Raw genomic sequence first — 22928 nt, forward strand, 5'->3', positions numbered from 1 at the left:
GGAATCATGACATGTCATGCATGTCATGTGTCCTTAAGGGGTTAAATGTGGGAACCAACTTAGCAGAGAAATAATGCAAGGACACGATGAATGGAGCAATTAAGAAAATGTATTAAAGAAAACCAAAGGATATATATACAAAACAAAATATGTACAATGCCATAAATATATACAAGAAATCAATATACATACAATAGAGCAGGCAGAGTACACGTGATAGTCCTTAGGCAAAAGTAAAGGCCTTAGGCAGGATAGTGCAGCCACCACAGAATATAAGTGGGGCACAGATCCTAAGCCACCAAGCACTAAATAAAAGACACCAAGGAGCAAAGCCCAAAGCAGGTCACACGAAAATAAGGCAGCAAGGTCAGAATCACTGGAAATGGAGTTTAGGCAGTAACACTGCAAGAGAACACTACAAGATCCTTCGTCTCCATCGGGTAGGGGGAAAGTAGGACTCGGATCATGGGTCGTTCCTTCTATAAGTAGCTGACTGGTAATACCAAGCTTTACCCCAGGAGGGAGCCTCAACAGAGATGTTAAATTCACCTCAGATTCTTCCACAATTATCAGTCAGACACTGGATTAAGTGCAGCTCCATCAAGTCTATTGTGTCATTCGATAACGCTCGGATAACCCTCGCCCTTCCGTTCAAGTTTGAGGCATACAGGTCACCATGTGCAAGACCAAAATATCTATTATCATGGCTACATTTTAAACTTGTATGGCTGACCAGAGAATACATTTAAAAACACACTTTTAAGAAGGAATGTAGAGGAGGAGGCTCAGATGCCCAAATTCGCTTACTTAATGTGTAAATTTGGGTTACTATTAAGAAGCAGACAAAAGAAAACCTCAAAAATGGCACATGGTAAACTGGGGCTGTATTTATTTACAGAAGCTTTGCTTTAACCAGGCCGTGACACCCAGTAATAACTGCATTGCTGTTCTGGAAACCAAAATTTCATGACTATTTTTTTTTGTTAATTTTGATAACATTATTTTGCTCTGTTTAACCCCTTATATACCAATTATGGAAAAATTCTGTCCTAAAAATACTTCTTTAACCCCTTAAGGACACATGACATGTCTGACACGTCATAATTCCCTTTTATTCCAGAAGTTTGGTCCTTAAGGGGTTAAAGATCAGGGTTTTGTGTATGCTTGCTAATAATTTTAAGGACCAGATTGTGATAATGTTATTTAAACCATTGTGCTTACTAAGTTAATAAGATCCTGATTTACACCATGGAATACTGGACTCAATTGTATACGTGAAGGATATTCAACCTGCCGAGCACGTTCTCATCCTTTTTTGAAACCCAGCAGTTTGAGGCCCAACTATAGCGGCTGCACACTAAGATGGCTGTTGCCTAATAGGCAGCACAGATGGAGAGGCCTGGTAATCCTCAGGGGACTATTGCAGAAATTGTAGACTCATTTGATCTGATTTGTGCTCAATTCTAGGCAAAGATTCTGTGGGTTTGACAGAAGACTTCCTCGTCAGCAAAACCTTTCAAGGGAAGACCATAGTGTCAAGATGGTGCAGCGAGTATTTTAACAGGGGACTTCTTGAGCTGTTTGTTCAGGCGACATATTATGCTGGTTGCAACTCAAGCCTTGGTCTGCATTGGCGGACATCTGATCCATAGCATTCATAGCAGCACTTTTAGAATGGTTTGTGGCGGCCCTTCCTGTTCATTCAAGCTGGGTGTTAACTTGTGCTCTGTATTTTATGTTTTACTTATGTTCCTTGATGAAGGTTTTTTTTTGTTTTTTTTTGCTTTACGAATCTGTCTTTTATGCTTTATTATATTCTTATGTTAAAATTAGGTATTGAAATTGTCTGCAATATTTATTGACGTTATGTACTTATTGACTTATCACACAATGTCTAGTGTGTGTATATACACGTGTTTACCTCAAAAAAAATTTTTTTTCAAAAGAAACAAGGGGGTGTGAAATGTGAAAACAGGTGGAAAAAAAACACCGGTCAACAATGGCATGAGAGTAAAGCAATTGGGGAAAAGAAATTTTAAAGTCAACAGTATTCAACAGGAAATTAGGAATAACTACTAGAGGGGGAATTAAAGACAAGCAGAGGTAAAATAAAGGGGGAAAGCAACAGAGGGAAGAGGGGCAATGGGGTAAAATGGGAAAAAGCAACAAGACACCGGAGATGTATGTACAAGAGGGAAGTCAAAATGAAGGAAATGTAACTGTGTAGAAGGGATGGGGGGAAAGCTTGATAATGTGGATAAAAGCCATTCAGGGCCAGGAGGGTTACAGTACCTGCACAAGGACAAGGACATGCTGTTAGTCTGTTTTCTTAATGTTCCCTCTAAAGTGCTAAGTTTTTACTGCAAGAATGAGGCCTACTCTCTGGTGGTCATCTGGAGAAGGAGTAATTAAGGCAGCCGAGTGTATAAAACTGTACTGAATAAGCACATTAGTACCTGTGATTAATTTATTGAAAAAGCATCTGGCACAGCAGTGCTCCCCTTCCCCAGAACATTGTTGTGTTTAACAAGAGCATTCCTATTTTGTACTAACAAGAACACTGGTGTTCTATTGCAGGAGACAGATAGTAACATAGAATAATTGCGCCATTAATAGAATATAATCATAGTAAAGGCGTAATTCGCACCAGGATCAAGCTAACCGTTATAAAAGTTTCATATGTTCTCGTCCATAAACCATGTAAGGCAGACTTTACCCCTTGCCTTTAGCTGTAGTGCTTTTCAGGTAATTCCATGTTTGTGACTGCAAACTCAGGTTCCCTATTCTCAACACTCGTGATTAACACAACAGATTTTTTGAATCCATATTTGAGCATCTGCAGCATAGGGCACTATTTTATCTATGCATCATTTGTTTTTAAAGGAAGAATACATTGAAAATGATAAGCTTGCCAAGTTTGGCCAGGGAAGCGTGTATAGTACAATGGGGTGTATTTACTGAAGTCTGCATTGTAGTGAACTGAGCTCCTAGTGGCAGAACTTTAGGCAAAATAACCCAAATTAAATTATAACTTAATTAACTTGATTTTTATTCCACCTTAGTTAGCCTACAATATGCCCTTTCAGTTCCTTACAATGTTGTTACATTTTGGACATGTGTTTTATTTGGTGTAATTGTGTTTGTATCAGCTTTAATATTTCATTATGAAGCAGATTTAATATTTTCTCCTATTAACATAAAAAATACATTATAAAAATAAATCAGCACATTCTCCCAGCCTCTGCAAAACCTTAACCCACAATGGTAGAAAGCTAGATACACATTCACATTAAATTAACCCCATAAAGGAAACTGGTTTTGTTTTTCCAGAAGTATATATTTGTCAACTCAAACTTAGTTTAAGTAAAATTCTTTGTTCTTACTGGATTACATTAATGGTTAGGAATTCACCTAAACATTGCAGCCCAGCCCCCTCTGACTAACCCTCCTCCTGTACCCCTTAAAATAAAACTGTATTCATTGCTGCTTTACCACATTATCTATTTATTGTCATTTGATGCAGGTATGATAGGGTATATGTAAAGCAATACACTTTGTCCAACCCCTGGAACCCAGTTGCTGTAATAGCATACAACTCCTATCATGGTCAGACAGACATCGATGGGAGTGCCCATTTACAGCAAAATAATAGTATAACTCTATATTTTGTTTCTGTCAGCAATAATTGTACGTCAATACTTTTCTCCTCTGTGTAAAGTGCTGCGGTATATGTTTGCGCTATTAATATATATGTGTGTGTATATATATATATATAGATGTATTCACATATACATTTACTCTTATGTAAACCAATCCGTGATGCCCTCTTGGCTCACCAGCAGCTGCAGGCAAAAAAAAAAAAAAGCTATGTTTACCCAAGACGCTGAGCTGCAAATCAGCTGGCTGACGGTGAAGAGAGTTGCAGTCCACACTTCCACCGGATAGTGCCTGGTTTGAGGCTGACAGTATATTCATTTAGTAAAGTCCTTCTATCGTATTTCTGATGCCTTTTGTCCACAAAACATACCCCAGGACATATAGCATTTCAGGCTGTAGAGATAAGAGCGAGACACACCTATTCCATAGATCAGCTGTACAGCATTAACTGATATAAGAGTGGAATCTTCACTAATTGTGTATTTTCATACATTTAAAGTAGAGCTCATTGACTTCTCAAACATATAAAGTGCGAGATTCCCCGTCTGTACCTTCTTCCAACTCTGCAGATGTTAGAATTTGCTCAATTAAATTCCTCTCGTTTGTATGAATAGCAAGTCAATGGAGTACAGGAATTTCTGGGGAGGAGATCAGTTTGTGTAAAGAAGGAGTTACACATGTTGGGCTCCACCCCAGCCTTGCTGCCTGCTCCCATCCCCACTGCTGTCACACTGTATCCAAACCCAAGTGTCCTGAAACAGAATGGTTAAAGGAGGGAGTGGACATGGAGATGAGGAAGCTATGGGCTGGGCCTGGAGGTTAGCTACGTGTCTGCTTCTCCTTTAAAACTGCTTCCCCTGTCTGAGTCTGCACACTCACACAGGTCTAGCTCTGAGTACAGGATCACTCTCCCTTCATCACTCACTCCAGCCATCATGTCCAAGACGGTAGGAGACTGTCTCATTGTATCTTCTTCTCTGAACATTCTATTCCTGAACATTTCTAACCAGTCTCTTCTATGTTGTATTCTCAAAGCTAACTTTGTAATCTACCATCTAACTGTGGGTTTGGTCCGCTGAACTACTACTGGTACAAAGTTTGCTATTGGCAAATACATCCTACCAATCAGTAACCTAGAGATAAAGCAGGAGACATCACTAGTTCTCTCACTGGATGGGCTATGTGTAAAATCAATTATGGAGTAATCACCATAGAAACCAAATTAATTGACTAATTTATACACTTTTAGAACTTAAAGTCACAATGTTCTCTTTATAAACTGCTATTTTACTAGTGTTGTCCTGACTGTAAGTGTTGTATTGTACTTGTTTGTCTATGATCTGATTTTTTTTAATTATTTTTTTTTTTTAAATAGCATTGTGAAATAGGCTTACAATACTATTGTAAACCAGGTGGGGATTAATTTCAGCATTAATTAGTGTAAACTGTATTTTGTCTCTGTCCATCGCGTTGACTGACAGACAGCTCAGCATCTTCTGATCGGAAATTTCAAAGTTTGTAAAGCTCAATTATGGGACAAAGTTCTAAAAGTTCAGACATCAGTACGAACATTCCATTGGTTACCATGGTGATATGACCACAAGTTATTCTACCTGTAACCCCCAATGAGTGTATGTGTGAGGTTGGTGTTGATGTAATACATGTTGATAGAGTGGATGTGCAATCACAGTCATACATATGTAATCCATTCTTCTACAGGCTGATACATTGTAAGTAGTAATAGATGAATGAAAGGAGGACATTCCTTTACAGTGTAACCAACAGCTGCAACATGAGAACAGCTGGAAATGATCCAATTCTAGTTGTACTTTATAATTTACATGTCATTAATACTTTCATTATGTTTTTTTTTCCTTTTTATATTTGTATGTTGTGTTATACCTTTTTTTTTTTTTTTTTTTTTAGCATTTTGACAACTTTTATTTGATTAATTTTGTTAGTTCTTCTATTATTCTTCCACTTTGTAAATGTGTTAATAACTCCAATCATACAGTTTTTAATGATGTGGAATGAATGCTCAGCAGGATAATTTCATGATTGGAATCTGCAAACTTTGAACTTAGAGGCAGGGGAATTCCTGAAAATTCTTCACTAATTATATAAAACAAACAAACATTTCATTATTTCCTTCGAAATGTATTGGCTTTGTTAATTGTGATACATGTGATTTTAAGTTCCTTATGTTAGCAAGGCATTAGACCAGGGGTGCCTAAAAGGTAGATCCATAGGTGTTGTGCAACTACAACTCCTATGATGCTTTGAATGCCTTTAGAATGGCAAAGCATCATGAAAATTGTAGTTTTAAGACATCTGAGGATCTACCTTTTGGGCACTCCTACATTAGCTTATACCTAAATGTTAGACTCAGATTACAGTGATAATTACAGTAAAAATAGAGAGTTCAAAATGTTATTCAGTATTTTAGCACATTGTGAATTATGTTGATCATTTCACTGTAGTTTATTTATAAAATATTTTAGTTATAAAATATTTTACCAGGAAAGATACATTGAGATTTCTCTCCTTTTTTAAGTATTTCCTGGGTAGTGGTGGTAGGTTGAACCTAGGGCTATGCCAGAAAGTGCATTTCTCATCATTCTCAGCCAGTCACTGTTTGCTAAGAGTGATCATACTTTCAGTCGAGAAACCAAGAGGGTTGGGGATACAATACTTTACACTCCAACCCTATATGATGGAAGGATGCAAAAGAGAATACATTGCTGGCCTATACACTGGGCCTATACACTGGGCCTATACACTGGCCTATACACTGGCCTATACACTGGCCTATACACTGGCCTATACACTGGGCTATACACTGGGCTCCTGTGGGTGCAGCTTCATTTTATCATGGCTTTTATGAGGTTTGGTATTTTCACATAAATTGCTAAGGAACTAATGGACCATGGGGTAGTTGTATATTTGGGTAAGTTAGTGAGTAAACATATTCATGGCTATTTACTAAAAATGTGGCCTTACGTTTTAAATTCCCTTTAATTTTCACTTTGAATTCCACAAAAGTAACTGAACTGAAAGCATAGTTGACCATTTCAGCTACTTTGGCCAAGAATTAGAAAATCATTTGGAATTCCTGACAACACTCACCGATTCAACAACCCTGATTAATAACTTTTTAATGTTTTGTTTTGTATTTTTTGTGGGTTTTATGTTAATGAAGCAGTTTTTGTGTATAGATCATGTCCCTGATGTCTGACTGCTCAATTCTCTGCCATTTAGGAGTTAAATCAATTTGTTTCTGTCCATGCAGCCCTAGTCACACATCTCCTGGCTGTGACTCACACAGCCTGCATGATTTTTTTCTTTTCGATCAGATGTTAACTTGCTTTATAAGTTTTTCATTCCCACTCTGTAACGTTAATCACACACAGGAGGCTCCTGCAGGGTCTAAAGTGCCATTAACAGAGCAGGAGATAAGATATTCTAAACTATACAGAATTTGCAGTAAGATATGTTTAAAGATTATTTCTCACTTTACTGGAAATAGTAACAAAGGCTGTGCAAGACATATGCAAGCCGGTGTGACAAGGGCTGTATAAACAAAGTAATTTACCTTCTAAATGACAGATAATTAAGCAATGAGACCGCAGGGGCATGATCTATAAACCAAAACTTTTTCATTAAGCCATAAAATGTACTTGTTAGCCAATACCAGGAAAGTCTCCTCACGACAGCCCTATTCTTCTCTGATGAAGTCATGAAGATGTTTGTCCAAATAGATGTTTTTCAAGAGAAGCATTGAGAACACTCCTCACAAGCAATTCATTAATCCAATGCTTCTCTTCGAGAATACCGATGGTGTTTTTCCAATCAGACATTTCATAAATCGAATCCAACCAGAAATTCACAAACTTTGTATGGGGACACCGGACTTCAAGTAGATTTACTAATTCAATGTATTTTAGTCTGAAGCTCTTAATGACTGTTGGCAAAATTTACATATTGCCAGCAAGGCTAAAGGGGCAGCATCGACACCCCAAAATCTGTCTGTGTACACTTAAAGGGACAGGAAAGGTTTTGTTAACTTCAATAGCATTCAAGATGCAAAATCCACTTCCAAAAAGGTACTTCTTCCCTTCACAATAACGTAATATACACTCTACAGTCAAGCAAGCTTTTTGTTAATTACTTGAATCAATATAATAATTAAACTTGTTCCTTAGGTAAATCAAACCTTAATTAAATGTGACTGCAGAGCATACTGTGTTAGACAATATATTACAAAATCAAGTGAAAAATGTGTTCTATGTTTCAATGTCTCCCTGTTAGATTTTGCATTGTTTGTTTTTGTGTGTGGATTTTACAAAGTGCACACAATGATCAAAGTGAAGGTCAATGGTATAGTTGTGCATTTAATGATCCATAAAGATAAACAATTCATTCTCTAATTGTGAACACATGTAAAATATCTTGCTACAAAGTAGACAGGGATAAACTGTTTCATTTCTCAAACAGTATCTATTTGTAATGTGGGTGAAGCACTGGTGATATCAGAAAAAAAAAATATTGATTTGCATTCCTGATCACCTGACTTCACACCTTTTCTTTCACTGACTCATTGTTGGTATATGATGACGTCATTGCTACCAAGCTAAATCGGCCAATCTAAAGTATGATTCCGTTGATATCATCTGCAATATATCCATAAAAAATAAATACATCTAAATGGCATATTTTATAGCATATATAACCTTGCAGATTTCACAGATCTGCGATAAATGCCGTATCCAAGCTTTCTGAAAAAGTAAATGTTGCCTTTAATTTGCACAAGGTGCTGGGAGTTTACTTCTGGAACAGCCAAGATGACCACCTTTGCCCAAATGTAGTGCAGACATTTTTGTATATATAGATGTTTAGCACTGTAGAGTATGTTACAGCTTCATAAAACATATGGTGTGTACATCCACTATGTCACAGAATGTCCCACTGAGAACTCGGCAAAGTGCAGATTAACAGTCTCTGCGAGGCTGTGGTCCTTGGGTGCGGATTCACTGCTTACAGTCAAAGGTTAGGCCAGTAATTCTCAGTGACATAACCATAGGAAAAACAGATAAAAGGCACTGTTTGTTCATTAATGTATAGATTTTTCAAAATGTTACCATGAGACAGACCTTATTAATAAAGCTCTATTGTTGTAAAGCAGACATTAGAGCAGTTTGACAAATTATGCTATGACACAAATTGTCTTATCTCTGTAAAGAAATATATTTTTTCTTTTTTTTACAATTTAGACTTTGGTTTACCTTTCTGAGAATATAGGTCATTTTTCAGGTGTGGTAAAATATAACTATAGTTTAATTACCCTTTGATCCAATAAACACCCTTAACTTGATGCTGCATAAGTACCAATCAACTCATTCCCATTTCCCGCCTGTAACATATACTTCTTTAAATCAGCATTGTATTTCCAGTTCTGGACAGCCACAGTATACCAGTCATATTTTTTTTTTTGTTTTTTTTTTTTTACAAAATTCTTTATTGAGATATTTTCAAAATGACAAAATAACAAGAGCATATAACTGGTGTAGAGTTATAAGGGTAGCACATAAACAGGCAGACTTATATTTGATGCACATATTAGTTAATTTTATTATGACATTTTCAAACTGTATTGGTGCCTACCGTTGTGTTATAATGGGAGAGTATCATTGTAATATTTCATTATATTCCTTAAATTATATTTCTTTTTTTAACCTAAGAACTTTCTATCTACTAAACCTTTGATTTAATTTAAAGTTAAAGGGACACTATAGTCACCTGAACAACTTTAGCTTAATGAAGCAGTTTTGGTGTATAGAACATGCCCCTGCAGCCTCACTGCTCAATCCTCTGCCATTTAGGAGTTAAATCCCTGTGTTTATGAACCCTAGTCACACCTCCCTGCATGTGACTTGCACAGCCTTCCATAAACACTTCCTGTAAAGAGAGCCCTAGTTAGGCTTTCTTTATTGCAAGTTCTGTTTAATTAAGATTTTCTTATCCCCTGCTATGTTAATAGCTTGCTAGACCCTGCAAGAGCCTCCTGTATGTGATTAAAATTCAATTTAGAGATTGAGATTCAATTATTTAAGGTAAATTACATCTGTTTGAAAGTGAAACCAGTTTTTTTTTCATGCAGGCTCTGTCAATCATAGCCGGGGGAGGTGTGGCTAGGGCTGCATGAACAGAAACAAAGTGATTTAACTCCTAAATGACAGTGAAATTGCAGGGGAATGATCTATACACTAAAACTGCTTTATTTAGCTAAAGTAATTTAGGTGATTATAGTGTTCCTTTAACTTTTCCTAATTTCATCCACATTCCTTTTGGCGACACACATTTGATCGAATTAAAGGGATTCTCTAGGCACCAACACAACTTTAATGCATTTGATAGGATTATAAAAAAAAATATGCATGAATATGCTGCATTTCTTGCATATTGATTTTGGTTTACTTTTTGTAAAAAATGTAAAACAAATGAAGAACACTACACCATAAGATTGCATCTTTAACCACACCTCCTCATTCAAGAAGAAGACTTCCTTATCAGTGTACGTACACAGCTCAGCCATGGACAGCAATGAGTGAGTCAAGCTGCCATCCAGTTTTCTCGTATTTCCTGCTCTATTTACCATAGTACAGCTATAACATAAAATGACAATGCAAAGTTGGTAGTGTTCATTATATTAAATATTCTCATATGCCAGAGGTGTTTCACTTTTCTTTGATAACATTCTCTTTTCTTTATCCTTTGCATTTTGTACCCATCATGACTTTGCTTTTCACCATTAAACATGTTACCCAGTATACCAATTTATTTACAATCAAACCTAAATTGCTTTTAGTGTGCTCTCTCTTCTGCCACTTGCACTAAACCTTTCAAACTCCATATTCAGTGGCCAGATATATTCTCTTATGTGTATGGGAATGGCTGGGGGGTTTGTACGTGTGGTGGCTGAGTGTTATGTATGTGGAAGATGCTGAATGTTTTGTGCATTTGTGTGTGTGTTTCATTCCTTGTCTCCTGCTTACCTTTTCGCACAAGGAGTTTAGAATCAATGGCGATCTGTTGAGGATATTATGGGGTCCCTGGTGGTCCATTGGGGGAGCATGTAAAATGCACCTTACTCAATGTGATGGAGGTACACAAGGTCACATAGGGTAATCTTCTTGATCTTTTGTTGGTATTTGCAGGCAGGTCTCCCCATAACAACCAGAGCCAGCATTTCAGGCACTGGCAGTTGCCCACTTTACCCCGGTCTGAGTCTGGAGTCTTGGACATTTGTCTAAGCTTGATAGATAATCCGGCTCTTGGTAGGAGATATGATGGGTGGCACTGCCTTAGGTGAATGAAATAGAATTCCTGGGTGCACTGCCTACTTTATACACACAGTAGGCCAACACATGTTGCCTGAATGTAATATTATTTTGTGTTTTTAGTCTTCATTGTTTAACAAAAGTTCAAGACAGCAGTTTTTGAAATGAGCGGTCAGCATATTTGGATTGAATTAAAACCAAATGTTAAAACATGAAATGGGGAGCCCCGTCACACTAAAATATCATTTTCCTGTGTCTGATTCGTGAAGTAAGTGTCCCTTAAAGTGCAACGCTTGTGGTCAGCAATGTTAGTGTTGTCCTTCAGCATTTTCACTTTTTATTCTTTTTATGGAATAAGTTAAACACACATATACAGTACATGTATATGAATACTGTGTTCACAAGATAGAAATGGATAAAGGGAACCTATAGTCCCGAAAATATCAATTGTTATTTTGGGACTCTGGGGTCCCTTGTAGCTTTGTCAGCACCCTCCAACCCGCTTTCCTCTATGAAATTTAAGTTTAATAAAGATTACACACTTCCTTTCCAGCATCGCAGCTTTAAGCTCCGCCTTCAGTTATGTCAGCATCCAAGCTGACATCATCCATGATTTACTCCAATCCATTGCTTCATAGATAAGCAATGAATTGGAACCAGGTATTCGCAGGCAAACACCACGCTCCTTCAAACAAATGTTTCTATCAGCAGCATTTGATTCCAGGACCGAGTTTTACTTGGAAGCTCCTCTAGTGGCTGTCAGGAAGAGCTGTATTTAACCATGCAATGTGAACATTGCTGTTTTCTACTATGTTAAAATGGTCGGGCCACTGCACCCAGACCACTTCATTGAGATGAAGTGGTCTGGGTGACTTTAGTGGATCTTTTAGGCACACAATCCTACCAAAGAAAAACAAATTGAAACAAAATGCAAAAACCTTTAACCAGAACTCAAAAATAAAACAAAAACCCAATAAAATAAAAATCATTGTGATTGCATAGACATGAGGCCGATGGTGCTAGAAGCTCATCTTAATCTATAATTTTGGGATTAGGGAAAAAAAACCACCTTTCAGATGATTTTTTTTATTAAAGCGGGTAATCACCCATTGCTGGCAAAAGGCTGTAGAATTCTCCTAATAGCCTAGTCCAGGGATAGGCAACCTCCGGCACTGTAGATATTTTGGACTACACCTCCCGTGATGCTTTCCAACATTATGGCTGTAAGAGTATTGTGGGAGATGTAGTCCACAACATCTGGAGTGCCGAAGGTTGCCTATCCCTGGCCTAGTCAGTGTCTTATTGTTTTCGCACTCTTATCTGGATTAATTTTGTTGCTATTGTAACCAGGCCAAAAATAGAGAAATAAATGTACTATTCTAAAAGGGAGTGGCTCATTGTGTACGCTAATTGCCCTTTCCACACTTATTAATAGAAATTGAAGCTATAAATTAATACTGGCTTAACTGATGCTTGCATAGTATTATTTAATGCAAAATGGGAACAGTCATATATCCTGTGATGTTCATGTTTGAATTCTTACGGTGGCAGAAATGAGGCAGTCTGTACACCAGTTAGAGTGTCAATCACTGGTTTAGAAAATAAAATGTATGCCTGCACCTAAATTGATTGTAGTTTTTCTATTTGTGGGCAGACCAATAGAGTGTAAGCAGTTACAGATGACAGACCCATCCGACTACCTAGACAAGAGGATTTTTACCTTAAAGTTAGTCACATCGCTTTTTAATGCTGATGGACGAGTCATATGTATGTAGAATTTGTATGCTGCTGGGGGGTGTAATTAATATGTATACAAGGGAATTAATTCAAAAGAACACTATAACGTTAGGAATATAAACCTGTATACCTAATGCTACCCTAAGTATTTAGATATCTGCCTTCCCCCTTTCTGTGAGAGTTTAGAGGGTAGTTTGTATTTATCTTTGCTGCCTCGCCATGTTGGACTTGCCATGGCTGCCTCGCTTCCTTGGCTGAAATCCTCAAGACTGAGGGTGCGCATCAATCTCAGTGCCAGGGGGACATCACACACCATATTCACTTCAATGAGATGAAGTGGTTGGTTACTGTGCCTACAGTGTCCATTCAATTATAAGAACACTAATTTCATCTCAATTAAGTAGCTTGGTTGCAGAAATCCTGTCAATTTAAGAATTCAAGGTAAATATTACTGTTTTGCAGAAACAAAATGTTTACCTTAAAGGGTTAAACACACCTCCAGTGACTGTTACACTGACAGCCATTGGGGGTGCTTCTGCAGCACTGACTGTTTAAAGCTTGGACAAGTAAGATGGATGTCCCTGTAGGAAAACATTGAATTAAGCTTGGATGCGAATGAGGCACTTGCCGCACATGTGCATCTCAGTCCCCAAGGCTCCTCTATCCGGAGTATTGGATTGGACCATGCCGGAGGAGGCCCTTTTCCTCACTGAATTTGTAGGAGGACGCGGTTAGTGTCAGAAGGTAAGCTTCAGCACAGGGAAAAACTTTATTTTTTAAATTTTATGGGACATATAGGGTGTCCCTATATACATTAGGAATACAGTTTGTACTACTAATGCTTTATTGTTCCTTTAACATGCTGACTTCTCGTTTGCCCCATATATATTTCTACATAACAGGCAGTATTACTATTATCATAAAGAAATGATTGGTGGTAGATCTATCAAGTCTAATGCCAAACACAGAGACTCATAATCAAACTTGGCAAACTATGACGTTTGCCTTCAAGGGACACTATAGCCATAAAACAACTTTAGCTTAATGAAACAGTTTTGGTGTATAAAGCATGCTTCTTAAGTCTCACTGTGCAATTCTCTGCCATATAGAAGTTAAATCACTTTTGTTTTTTGTTTAGGCAGCCCTAGCTACACCTCCCTTGGCTATGATTGACACATCCTGCAGGAAAACAAAATGGTTTCATGTTCAATCAGATGTAACTTACTTGGTTTTTATTTCCTGCTCTGTAAACTGCAATTTTTTTTTTCACTCACAAGGCTCCTGCAGCGTCTATAAGGCTATTAACAGATCAGGAAATAAGAAATTCTCAATAAAAGAGAATTTGCAATAAAGGAAGTGCAATCATTAGATGACTCTTTGCAGGAAGTGTTTAAGAAGGCAGCGGAATTCACATGCAAGATGTGCCTTGGGCTGCATAAACAGAGTGATTTAACTCTTAAATGACAGAGAATTGAGCAGCGAGACCACAGGGACTATTCACCAAAACTGATTCATAAAGCTAAAGTTGTTTTAGTGACTATAGTGTCCCTTTAACTGAAATGTTTAATGCTCACCTGCTTAAATACCAGCCTGTGTGAAGGAGAATTCAATCTTTATTCAAGGAGTTACTTTGGTACAATTTGAGACTTCTTAATGGTCCCAGTGCACAGACAAATAGAATGTCATGTAAGCAGGCAATATCAATCTCTTAAGTTTGGGGAAGTAAATTAATTCACCGTTAAAGGAACACTGCAGAGTTCTGATTGCAAACACGTATCCTTAACACTATAGTGTCCTAGTGCATGTTTGGATTTTAGTATCAGCCCCACCCCTTTAACCTTTTTTTGCAGCACCAAGTCTCACATAGTGCTGCAGCCCCCCTCCCGCATAATCATCCTGCAAATATCGCTTTCACAATGAACGTATAATAGTATGCTTCTCACAGAGGAGCATTGGGGACAAGGTGTGTGTTGCACGCGTCTAATCCAAATTGAATCCAGTGCTTTCCTATGAGCTGCTTTTGATGCCGTTAAGTGTCACATGACTGAGGAAGCGCTTCTTAACAGCCCCTAGAAGTCTGCGTAGCCCAACAATGTAAACCACGCGGTTTCTGCTAAACAGTTATGTTTTACATTGCAGGGTTAAAACTACAGGGCCACTGCACCAAGACAACTTCATTGAGATTATGTGGTCTGAGTGACTTTATTGGTATTTTAACCCCTTAAGGACACATGACATGTCATGATTCCCTTTTATTGCAGAAGTTTGGTCCTTAAGGGGTTAAACATTAAACATTAATTTCCTTTTGGAATTTCCTCCGAATATAATTAAATAAGTTCGGTTGCCACAAAACCATCCAATATACCGTATTTCACCACATAATAGTCCGCACTGCATAATAGTCGGACCCTGGTGTTTCAGTCCAAAAACTGGTTCAAACTCAATTCATCACGTAATAGTTGCATAATTGCTGTTTTTGTTAATATTGAAAACTAATTGATAATATCCTACTGATCTTATACTGAAGAGAGGGATTATTACCTATTAGTTTATTGTATTTGAGTGCATTTTATCTATGCAATGCATTACTAAATGACAGGAGGACAGGGATGAGGACCAGAGTTTATGTAATGCGTTAGAAAATATGCAGTGTTATGTTATTAACAACTATAATGTTACCAGCAACTGTTACAAAACTGTTAAAAAAAAAACCAAAGCTTTGCATATATAATATTGTAAAAAATAAAGCTTTGCATAATGGTCGAACCCCCATTTTTAAGGAAAGGAATTAGGCATAAAATCTGCGACCATTATGCGGTAAAATACGGTAATTGTCTTAAGTAAGTAACTGAGGAATGGAAGATTTAATTTCAAACTTGTGTGTAAAAACAGGGTGGAGTGGATTAACAACACACAATTGTGTTAAATGGACTCAGTGCCACCTGTGCAGATCATATAACATTATTATTGTAACTTATATCTAGATAACAAGAAGTACAATAAAAATGCCAAATAACTCATAATTGTTTATTTTATAAACAATGAAAATCAACTTAAACTTATCAACAATTCACTATACAGTGAATCGCGCAGGCTAAATGCTAAAAATTAACTTGAATAGCAATACCATCACTAAAAGAGGGTTAGGCTCACTGAGAAGTAGTCAGTTGTTCTTTTGTACAGTTTAATGATCCGTTTCGGTTTCACAAATCTACGCTATTGAGATTATTCTTTCTAGTTTACTGTTTAATCACGTGATCTGTAAGATGAGACTCAAACAAAGGAATGGAGGCTAAAGGTAAATCCATACTAGTAAAATAACAGGAGGTGTCTGTCATGTGGTTAGTAAAGATTTTAGAAGTGGTCAAGGGGCAAGGGATTTATATGTGTAGCATTTTTGCATGAAACACTGCACATACATGTGCACTTTTGTGTCTGGCTCTGCCTGAGTTAATTCTGTGCAAAAATGACACTACGTGCTCGCAACATTTGTAAACAGCTCCTACCATAGCAGGCAGCATCATTAGCCAGCCTGGAATGAGGACCAGAGATCAGTGGCGGATCCAGAGCCTGATCTCGGCACTTATAGATTATTTAAAGAAATAATCCATGCACAATAACCACTACAGCTCTGGGTTATGGTGCCAGGAGTGCCAGGACCTCCTCCCAGAGAAAGTAGTCAAACCGTTTAAGAACAGTTTGACAACTTACCTAGGGTCTGCTCGGATATGGGGCTGTAGTAGGGCATAGGAGCAGTGGTGTGTGTGAGTGGTGCAATGTGTGAGGGGTGCAGTGTGTGTGTGGAGAGGTAGTGTGTGAATGTGTAGGGTGTGTGGGGCAATGTGTGTAGTGGGGCAGTGTGTGTGGGGGGTAATGTGTAAATGTGTATGGTGTGTGTGTGTATGGGGGGCAGTGTGTAAATGTGTGTGTAAATGCGTGGTGAGGAGGGTAGGGAGGCTTTTTTTTATAGAAATATATATATATATATATTTTAATATAAATAAATGTTTGTCCCCCCTCCCTTCTTACCTTTACTGAGGGAGGAGGGGGAACATTTCTCCATCACTGGTGGTCCATGGGGAATCCCTGGTCGTCCCAGTGGTGAATTCTAGCCCACAGCTCCATGGCTAGAGCTCACTCTCGTGAGATCCGGAGCATTGCCGTGGTAACCGCGGCAACGCTCCATGCTCGTGAGAGAAGGACCGGGAGGAGCTGCAGGCTGAGCTCCCGGGTCCTCTCTCCCTCCCTCCCCTGCCAGCTGCGAGCATGGTGCCTGCGGACCGGGGAGGGAGATCTCTGATCTCCCCTCCGGTCCAGGAAGGCACACTGCAGGGATAGTGCATGGACAGTGCCAGCCCTGCATTAGCCCACAGGGGAGAGCCTCGGGGTTGGCAATTACCCCATTGCCCCCCTCCCCCCCCAGGATCCACCAGTGCCAGAGATCCTAATGTCAATAGGATTGTGATAGATTGTGTCTGTCAGCACTTATAGCATGCTGGCAACCAGGGCAGGTGCAAGGACTTGTGTCTACACATTCAAAGATGCCTTTTGCCGCCTTCCCTAAAAAAAAATGTCCATCCCCTTTTGTGTGTCTCCTCTCCCCCTCCCCACCCTCGGCCTCTCTGTTGTGTCTTTCTACCCAACCCCTGGATCCTCTGTTGTGTCTTTCTCCCCATATGTGGGACACCAGAGAGCAATCCTGGGACAGCAGGGAAGGGGCTGGACTTCAAGTGTGACCTGCTGAACCCATGAATGTAGGGATGCACTGAGCTTTCTAATCCACCTGCCTTTTTGTTGATTTGACATTTTGTATATGCTTTTTTTCACAAGCCTTTTTGTACCTTAGGCGCTTGGAGTGTCACTTGAATTCACATAAAACTATCCTATCCCTGAAAGCTGGAGACTTTGAGATTGGAATAAAAATAAAAATTTTCTTCTTTACTACAATTCAAACTTTCAAAAGTAATACAAAATCGACAGCTGTTGAGGAGGGGTCACTTAGACACAAAACATGTTTAACCGCTTAAACATGATTTTGTCCTTTGTACCCGATTTGGATAAGATTTTTCCATGTTTGTTTTTTATTTGACCATTTTTGGAATTTCAATAAAGACTAGATGGACTGAATGGTTCTTCTCTGTCGTAACATTCTATGTTTTTTTAAGAACATTGGCACCTTTATTAAAATCGCAGAGTCTCTATTTTTGAGTGTAAGGATTTATTATGTGAAAACTTTGGTTCATTTGAAGGGGTCCTTCAATTTCCACTGTTGAAGCCGTCCATGTGAGCAGTGAGATTTAGCAGCCTGAGGATGATGTGAATTGTAGTTTAGCATCCACTGTCGCAGCTGAGGTTCAGGTTAATCATTCCTAATATAGGATATTTGATACATTGTGATTAAGCATATGAAAGGCTCGCACACAGTAAGAGCTGTTTCCATGGACACTGATCCATTGTATATATTCAATACTGAAAGTGGAATGTCCCACACACTCTATTCTAGCCTGTCTATCGGGAGCAGACTTACAGTGAGGCCTTCACATTGCACTTATAAAAAGAACCTTTGAGTTTTTACTTGATGCAGCCAGCATTAGAGTCCAGCCTTGGAGTGCTGCCAAATGAAGGAGCACTGAATGGCTCTGTGTGTTGCTAGTCCCCTGCTAGATTATTACAAAACCTTAGTGAAGTAAGCCGTGTCATCCATTTATTTACAGAGAGCATTTATGGCCATCTTTTTAATTACAGGGGGGCGGAGGGGGGTTCAAACCTATGTTTCTAGTTCATTTTAACCACTTATGTGTGAGTACTATCAGGACGTACAATGCATTGCTGTATCCTTAGGCACTCACATTGTAGTCACCAGAGACCTCATGGCTGATTCGACAGTCACGGAAGATGTCATTTTTCTGGAGGTTGTTATCCTGTTCCTCCGTTTCTGGTCTACTCTTTAACCATTGAAATGATGAGATCAGCCTATTGCTTAAACCCATATGCAGAACTTAGTATATTGTTGGCAAAGACGCTTCAATCCAAAATGAAGCACGTAAGTTAAATTTGGGAGGGTGCCAACCAATCCTGGTTCAATACTTTAATTTGGAGTGTAGGGGCCAGACAAGGACTAGGTAAACCAAATGCAACTCTGGAGCTACACATGAATCTCTGGGCAAGCAGTCTGTGAGATTGTCTGTCATTCCTGCACCCCCCAGGGAAATTTCCCAAAGATGCTCTGACATTCTGCCTGTCTGCCTGTCTGCCTGTCTGTCTGTCGGATGTGTAAACCTTTGGATCATGCAAAAAATCTGTGACATTATTTAAAATATTAACCCTATAACAACCAAATACAGAGGATTCAGCGTAGTGACCCCAGACACTTAGATAAGACTTATAATATCAGACCGCATGGAATTTTAGACCAAAGTGAAAAGATTAAAACCTATATTGTCAGACCTAAAGTTATCTTTGTCTCATTCACCTGTGCCCACCCATGGTTAATTTAAAACATATTTAAAAGGAGGTACCTAATAAAGTCACAAATCTAAATAATTAAGAATTGAAAATGTAAATGTTTGCTCTTCTAGATTGAATAATCAAATATTGTGCCTGTAGAAACTTGAAGAATGGGTGAGACTAATTTATTTAGCAGAGTGAGAATTCAAAGTGAATTTCAAATTTAAGGGTTCTGTAGCCAAACTAAAAGTTAAAGGACCACTATAGGCACCCAGACCACTTCAGCTCAATGAAGTGGTCTTGGTGCCAGGTCCATCTAGGGTTAACCCTTTCTGCTGTAGACATAGCAGTTTCAGAGAAACTGCTATGTTTTCAATAGGGTTAATCCAGCCTCTAGTGGATGTCTCATTGATAGCCACTAGAGGCGCTTCCGCGCTTCTCACTTTGAAAATCTCAATGAGAAGACGCTGACGTCCATAGGAAAGCATTGAGAAATGCTTTCCTGTGGACTGATTGAATGCGCGCGCGGCTCTTGCTGCGCATGCGCATTCAGCGCTGATGTCAAAAGAGGGAGGAGAGTTCCCCAGTGCCGAGGCAGCCCGGCGCTTAAGAAAGTACGTGTTTAACCCCTTCAGCTCGGCGGGAGGGGGGCCATGAGGGTGGGGGGGACCTAAAGACCATATAGTGCCAGGAAAACGAGTATGTTTTCCTGGCACTATAGTGGTCCTTTAAGCCGACTGAGAGAATTTTTGCAGTTCAGGTATTTTTATCTTAAATTTAAAATTCACTTTGAATTAACTTACAGTGTGCAAAGGCTTATTTACTAACGTAGAATTCAATGTATAAAAAGGAAAAGAAACAAGGGAAGTCTTGCCGCTACTTTATATCTAATTTCCAGCGCATTTGATTAAATCTGCTGTTTTTTTATGTGGTGTTCCTTTTGCCCCATAATTTCTAAATATACACTATTTTTTCAATGCCGCAATGGATTGTTTCTTTTTTAGCACTCTAAATATGGCAGTCTATTGAAATAGAAATTTTTATGAGAGACATTTGCCATAGAGAAAACTGTTAAATTTTAGATCATTTTTAGAGCACTTTAGTACAATCAAAATTATATCGGAACTTAACCATCACTTTTCAGAACACCGGGGATACATTTCCCCTAACGTGGCTGCATTCATTACTGTCCTTAACTTTAGCCGAGGCTTTGCATTTTGATCTGCCAGTGGAAACCAAACGGCAAAGTCCCCGGGGTAAGAAACACATTTGCTATCTTCGTTCTCTACAACTCCTGCAACTCACTGAAGCTGGCTATTGTACGTGAGGTGAAAGAACTCCTTTTTTTTTTTTTAAATGACCAAACAGTCTGAGTCATTTAGTCTCCCTGAAACACTTCTTCAATTGCTCATACCAGATGTAAACTGAGTTCAATCTACATCAGCCAAAAGTACGGGTAAACTTTTCCTGGTGCCAAGGTAAAGCTGATGGAATCTAAGTTCACGTTGGTCTCCTCCTAGTAGACAAACACTGCTTGTGTTACAGAGAAATAGGGATCCCATCGCTGCTTCATGTTGCCACATCATCACTGCGTCTGTGCGCCTTGGCTTGAAGCTGAATACAGCTGGGCAATGCCCTGACTTAACACAAAACACTGAATTGGAGTAAATTACAAAATAAATGGAACAATTTAGGCAAAAAGTATGGAAACCTTTTTAAACTCCCCTCTAGTCACAATTTTAGCCTTAATTGTGCAATCCTGATTTCAGTTCACTACAGATGATTTAGTGAATTGGGAGAGGATCGGGGATGCTTTGCACAGTGTACGAGCCAAGGAACAGCCATGGAAGTCCATAGCATTTCCATTACAAATGTTGACATAAAAAAGGAGAGAGTTTCTCCCCCCCCCTGCTTTCCCCCCCCCCCCTATTTTCTCCTGCTAACCTCATTTGGGCCACAGACCCATACTCCGACTGGGACACATCTGACCACTTGACAGTGGAATCATGAGTCAAATAGGCATACACCACACGAAGCCTGCGGTGACTTGGGAGTCACTGACGCAATACTGACCGGTCACCCCCCTCACTCAACAAAACAAGGCCGCGCACACACTAGACCTTGACGCCCTGACTGGACCTAGATGGGAGGCCGTGTACAATCATACCGGGGGGGGGGACACGCGAAAACAACAATGGAAGCCTAACCACTGTATTACTCAACAGGGACCTGCGAGTCCATAGCTGATGTGGGCCTGCGTGCCCGAATGCCTACTTGTTTTTACGTACATGTTCTAGCACACGTTGTGCTTCACTTACAATGCTCTCGAAGAGACCTGCGAGTCTCACTGTGAATGCCAAATATGTTTCAGTTACGATACACTTGGAGAGACCTGCGTGTCTCACTGTGAACATAAAATAATAAAAAATATATTTACAAAAAAAAAAAAGGAGAGAGTTGTTAAGGCAACCCATTGAACAATTATCGGGATGCTGTTATAGTGTGGTTTGTAATAACATTTATAATTAAGAAAAGCATAGATGTGCCCTGCACTGTAATGATGTAGCATGCAGTATATGTTTAGACAGTGATTAGTGTTTGGGGGTAAAGGGTTAAAAGCTACAGTTTATTGTAGTGGTTGTGGTGTATGAGGTATTTAGGTTCAGGATTACGACAACCTAATGCCCCCACACCGTGTGTTTGGGAAGCGATAAAGATGTGTATTTCCTTAATTATTTTTATAAAATCAGGCCTTCCAATTGTACCATTTTTTTTGTCAGGACAGTCCATTTTTCAATGAGTTGTCTCGCTTTTCCGTGACCTGTCCCCAGAAAGCGTAGTCTGAGCACATCATTAGACATACTCACGTTGTGTTAAAGGCCCTTGGAATGACTTCTGTCTCGGTGTTCTGGGCATGGTGCGCCCTTTGTGTGTCTAGCCAGCATGACTGGCAGTAAACATGGTATGCATTAACACCAGGCTGACATAGCTATTCTTTGGGTAGATCCATCTCCTTTGGGTTACTGCCAGTGATGCAGTTCGCAGTTATGGCCTGACTACTGTCACCCTGCCCACCGGAGTCCCGTAAAGCTAATGTTGGACAAAATTATTGTACAGTTAAGCAGGATTTGGCCATACGAAAGTGCTCAAAAGTCATCTATCTCCACTAAACCAACTTAGACTTCCTACCAGTTTGGCAACCCCAAAATTAATGGAAAAAATAGATTGCTAGCGAAGCATTATTCATGTTGTACAATACAATTTTTTTTTTTTTTATATATGAAATGAATACATTTTATTTACATGGGTATATACTTTGGTTGGGTCTGTCTCTTTAAATAGTATCCACAGAAATACAAAGTCATGCTATAATAAAGCATTTACCAAAACAACATATGTATACAGACACATATGAACACGCAATGCGTGGTATATAAATGACAGAAATATCATACAAACAGACCACTATAGTATAAAGTATAAACAAAACCCAAACATATAAAAAAATGCAAAAAACCATACCAAGATAAGTGAGAAGCAGGGACAGAGTCAATCCAAAGAAAAAAAAAACAACGTTTCGGCTACAGAGCCTTTGTCAAGGGAGCATCTATCTATCTATTTGTCTGTCTGTCTCTATCTGTTTGTTTGTCTATTTTTCTATCTATCTATCTATCTATCTATCTATCTATCTATCTATCTGTCTGTCTGTCTGTCTGTCTGTCTGTCTGTCTGTCTGTCTGTCTGTCTGTC

The 22928-nt window shown here is 39.0% G+C and overlaps 1 protein-coding gene across 2 annotated transcripts in view; it reads left to right on the forward strand.

The window, feature by feature from the left end:
- The first annotated feature begins 4483 nt into the window (after positions 1-4483).
- Positions 4484-22928, forward strand: part of PAPSS2 (3'-phosphoadenosine 5'-phosphosulfate synthase 2) — a 61946-nt gene continuing 43501 nt past the window's right edge. The window contains exon 1 of one of the 2 annotated variants that reach the window (XM_063434122.1): positions 4484-4604. In XM_063434122.1, coding sequence (XP_063290192.1) covers positions 4593-4604 — 12 coding nt within the window. In that variant the 5' untranslated portion in view covers positions 4484-4592. The remainder of the gene's footprint in view (positions 4605-22928) is intronic. The other variant, XM_063434123.1, reaches the window with a different exon arrangement.

The sequence above is a fragment of the Pelobates fuscus genome, chromosome 10 (assembly GCF_036172605.1).
Source record: "Pelobates fuscus isolate aPelFus1 chromosome 10, aPelFus1.pri, whole genome shotgun sequence".
Lineage (NCBI taxonomy): Eukaryota > Metazoa > Chordata > Amphibia > Anura > Pelobatidae > Pelobates > Pelobates fuscus.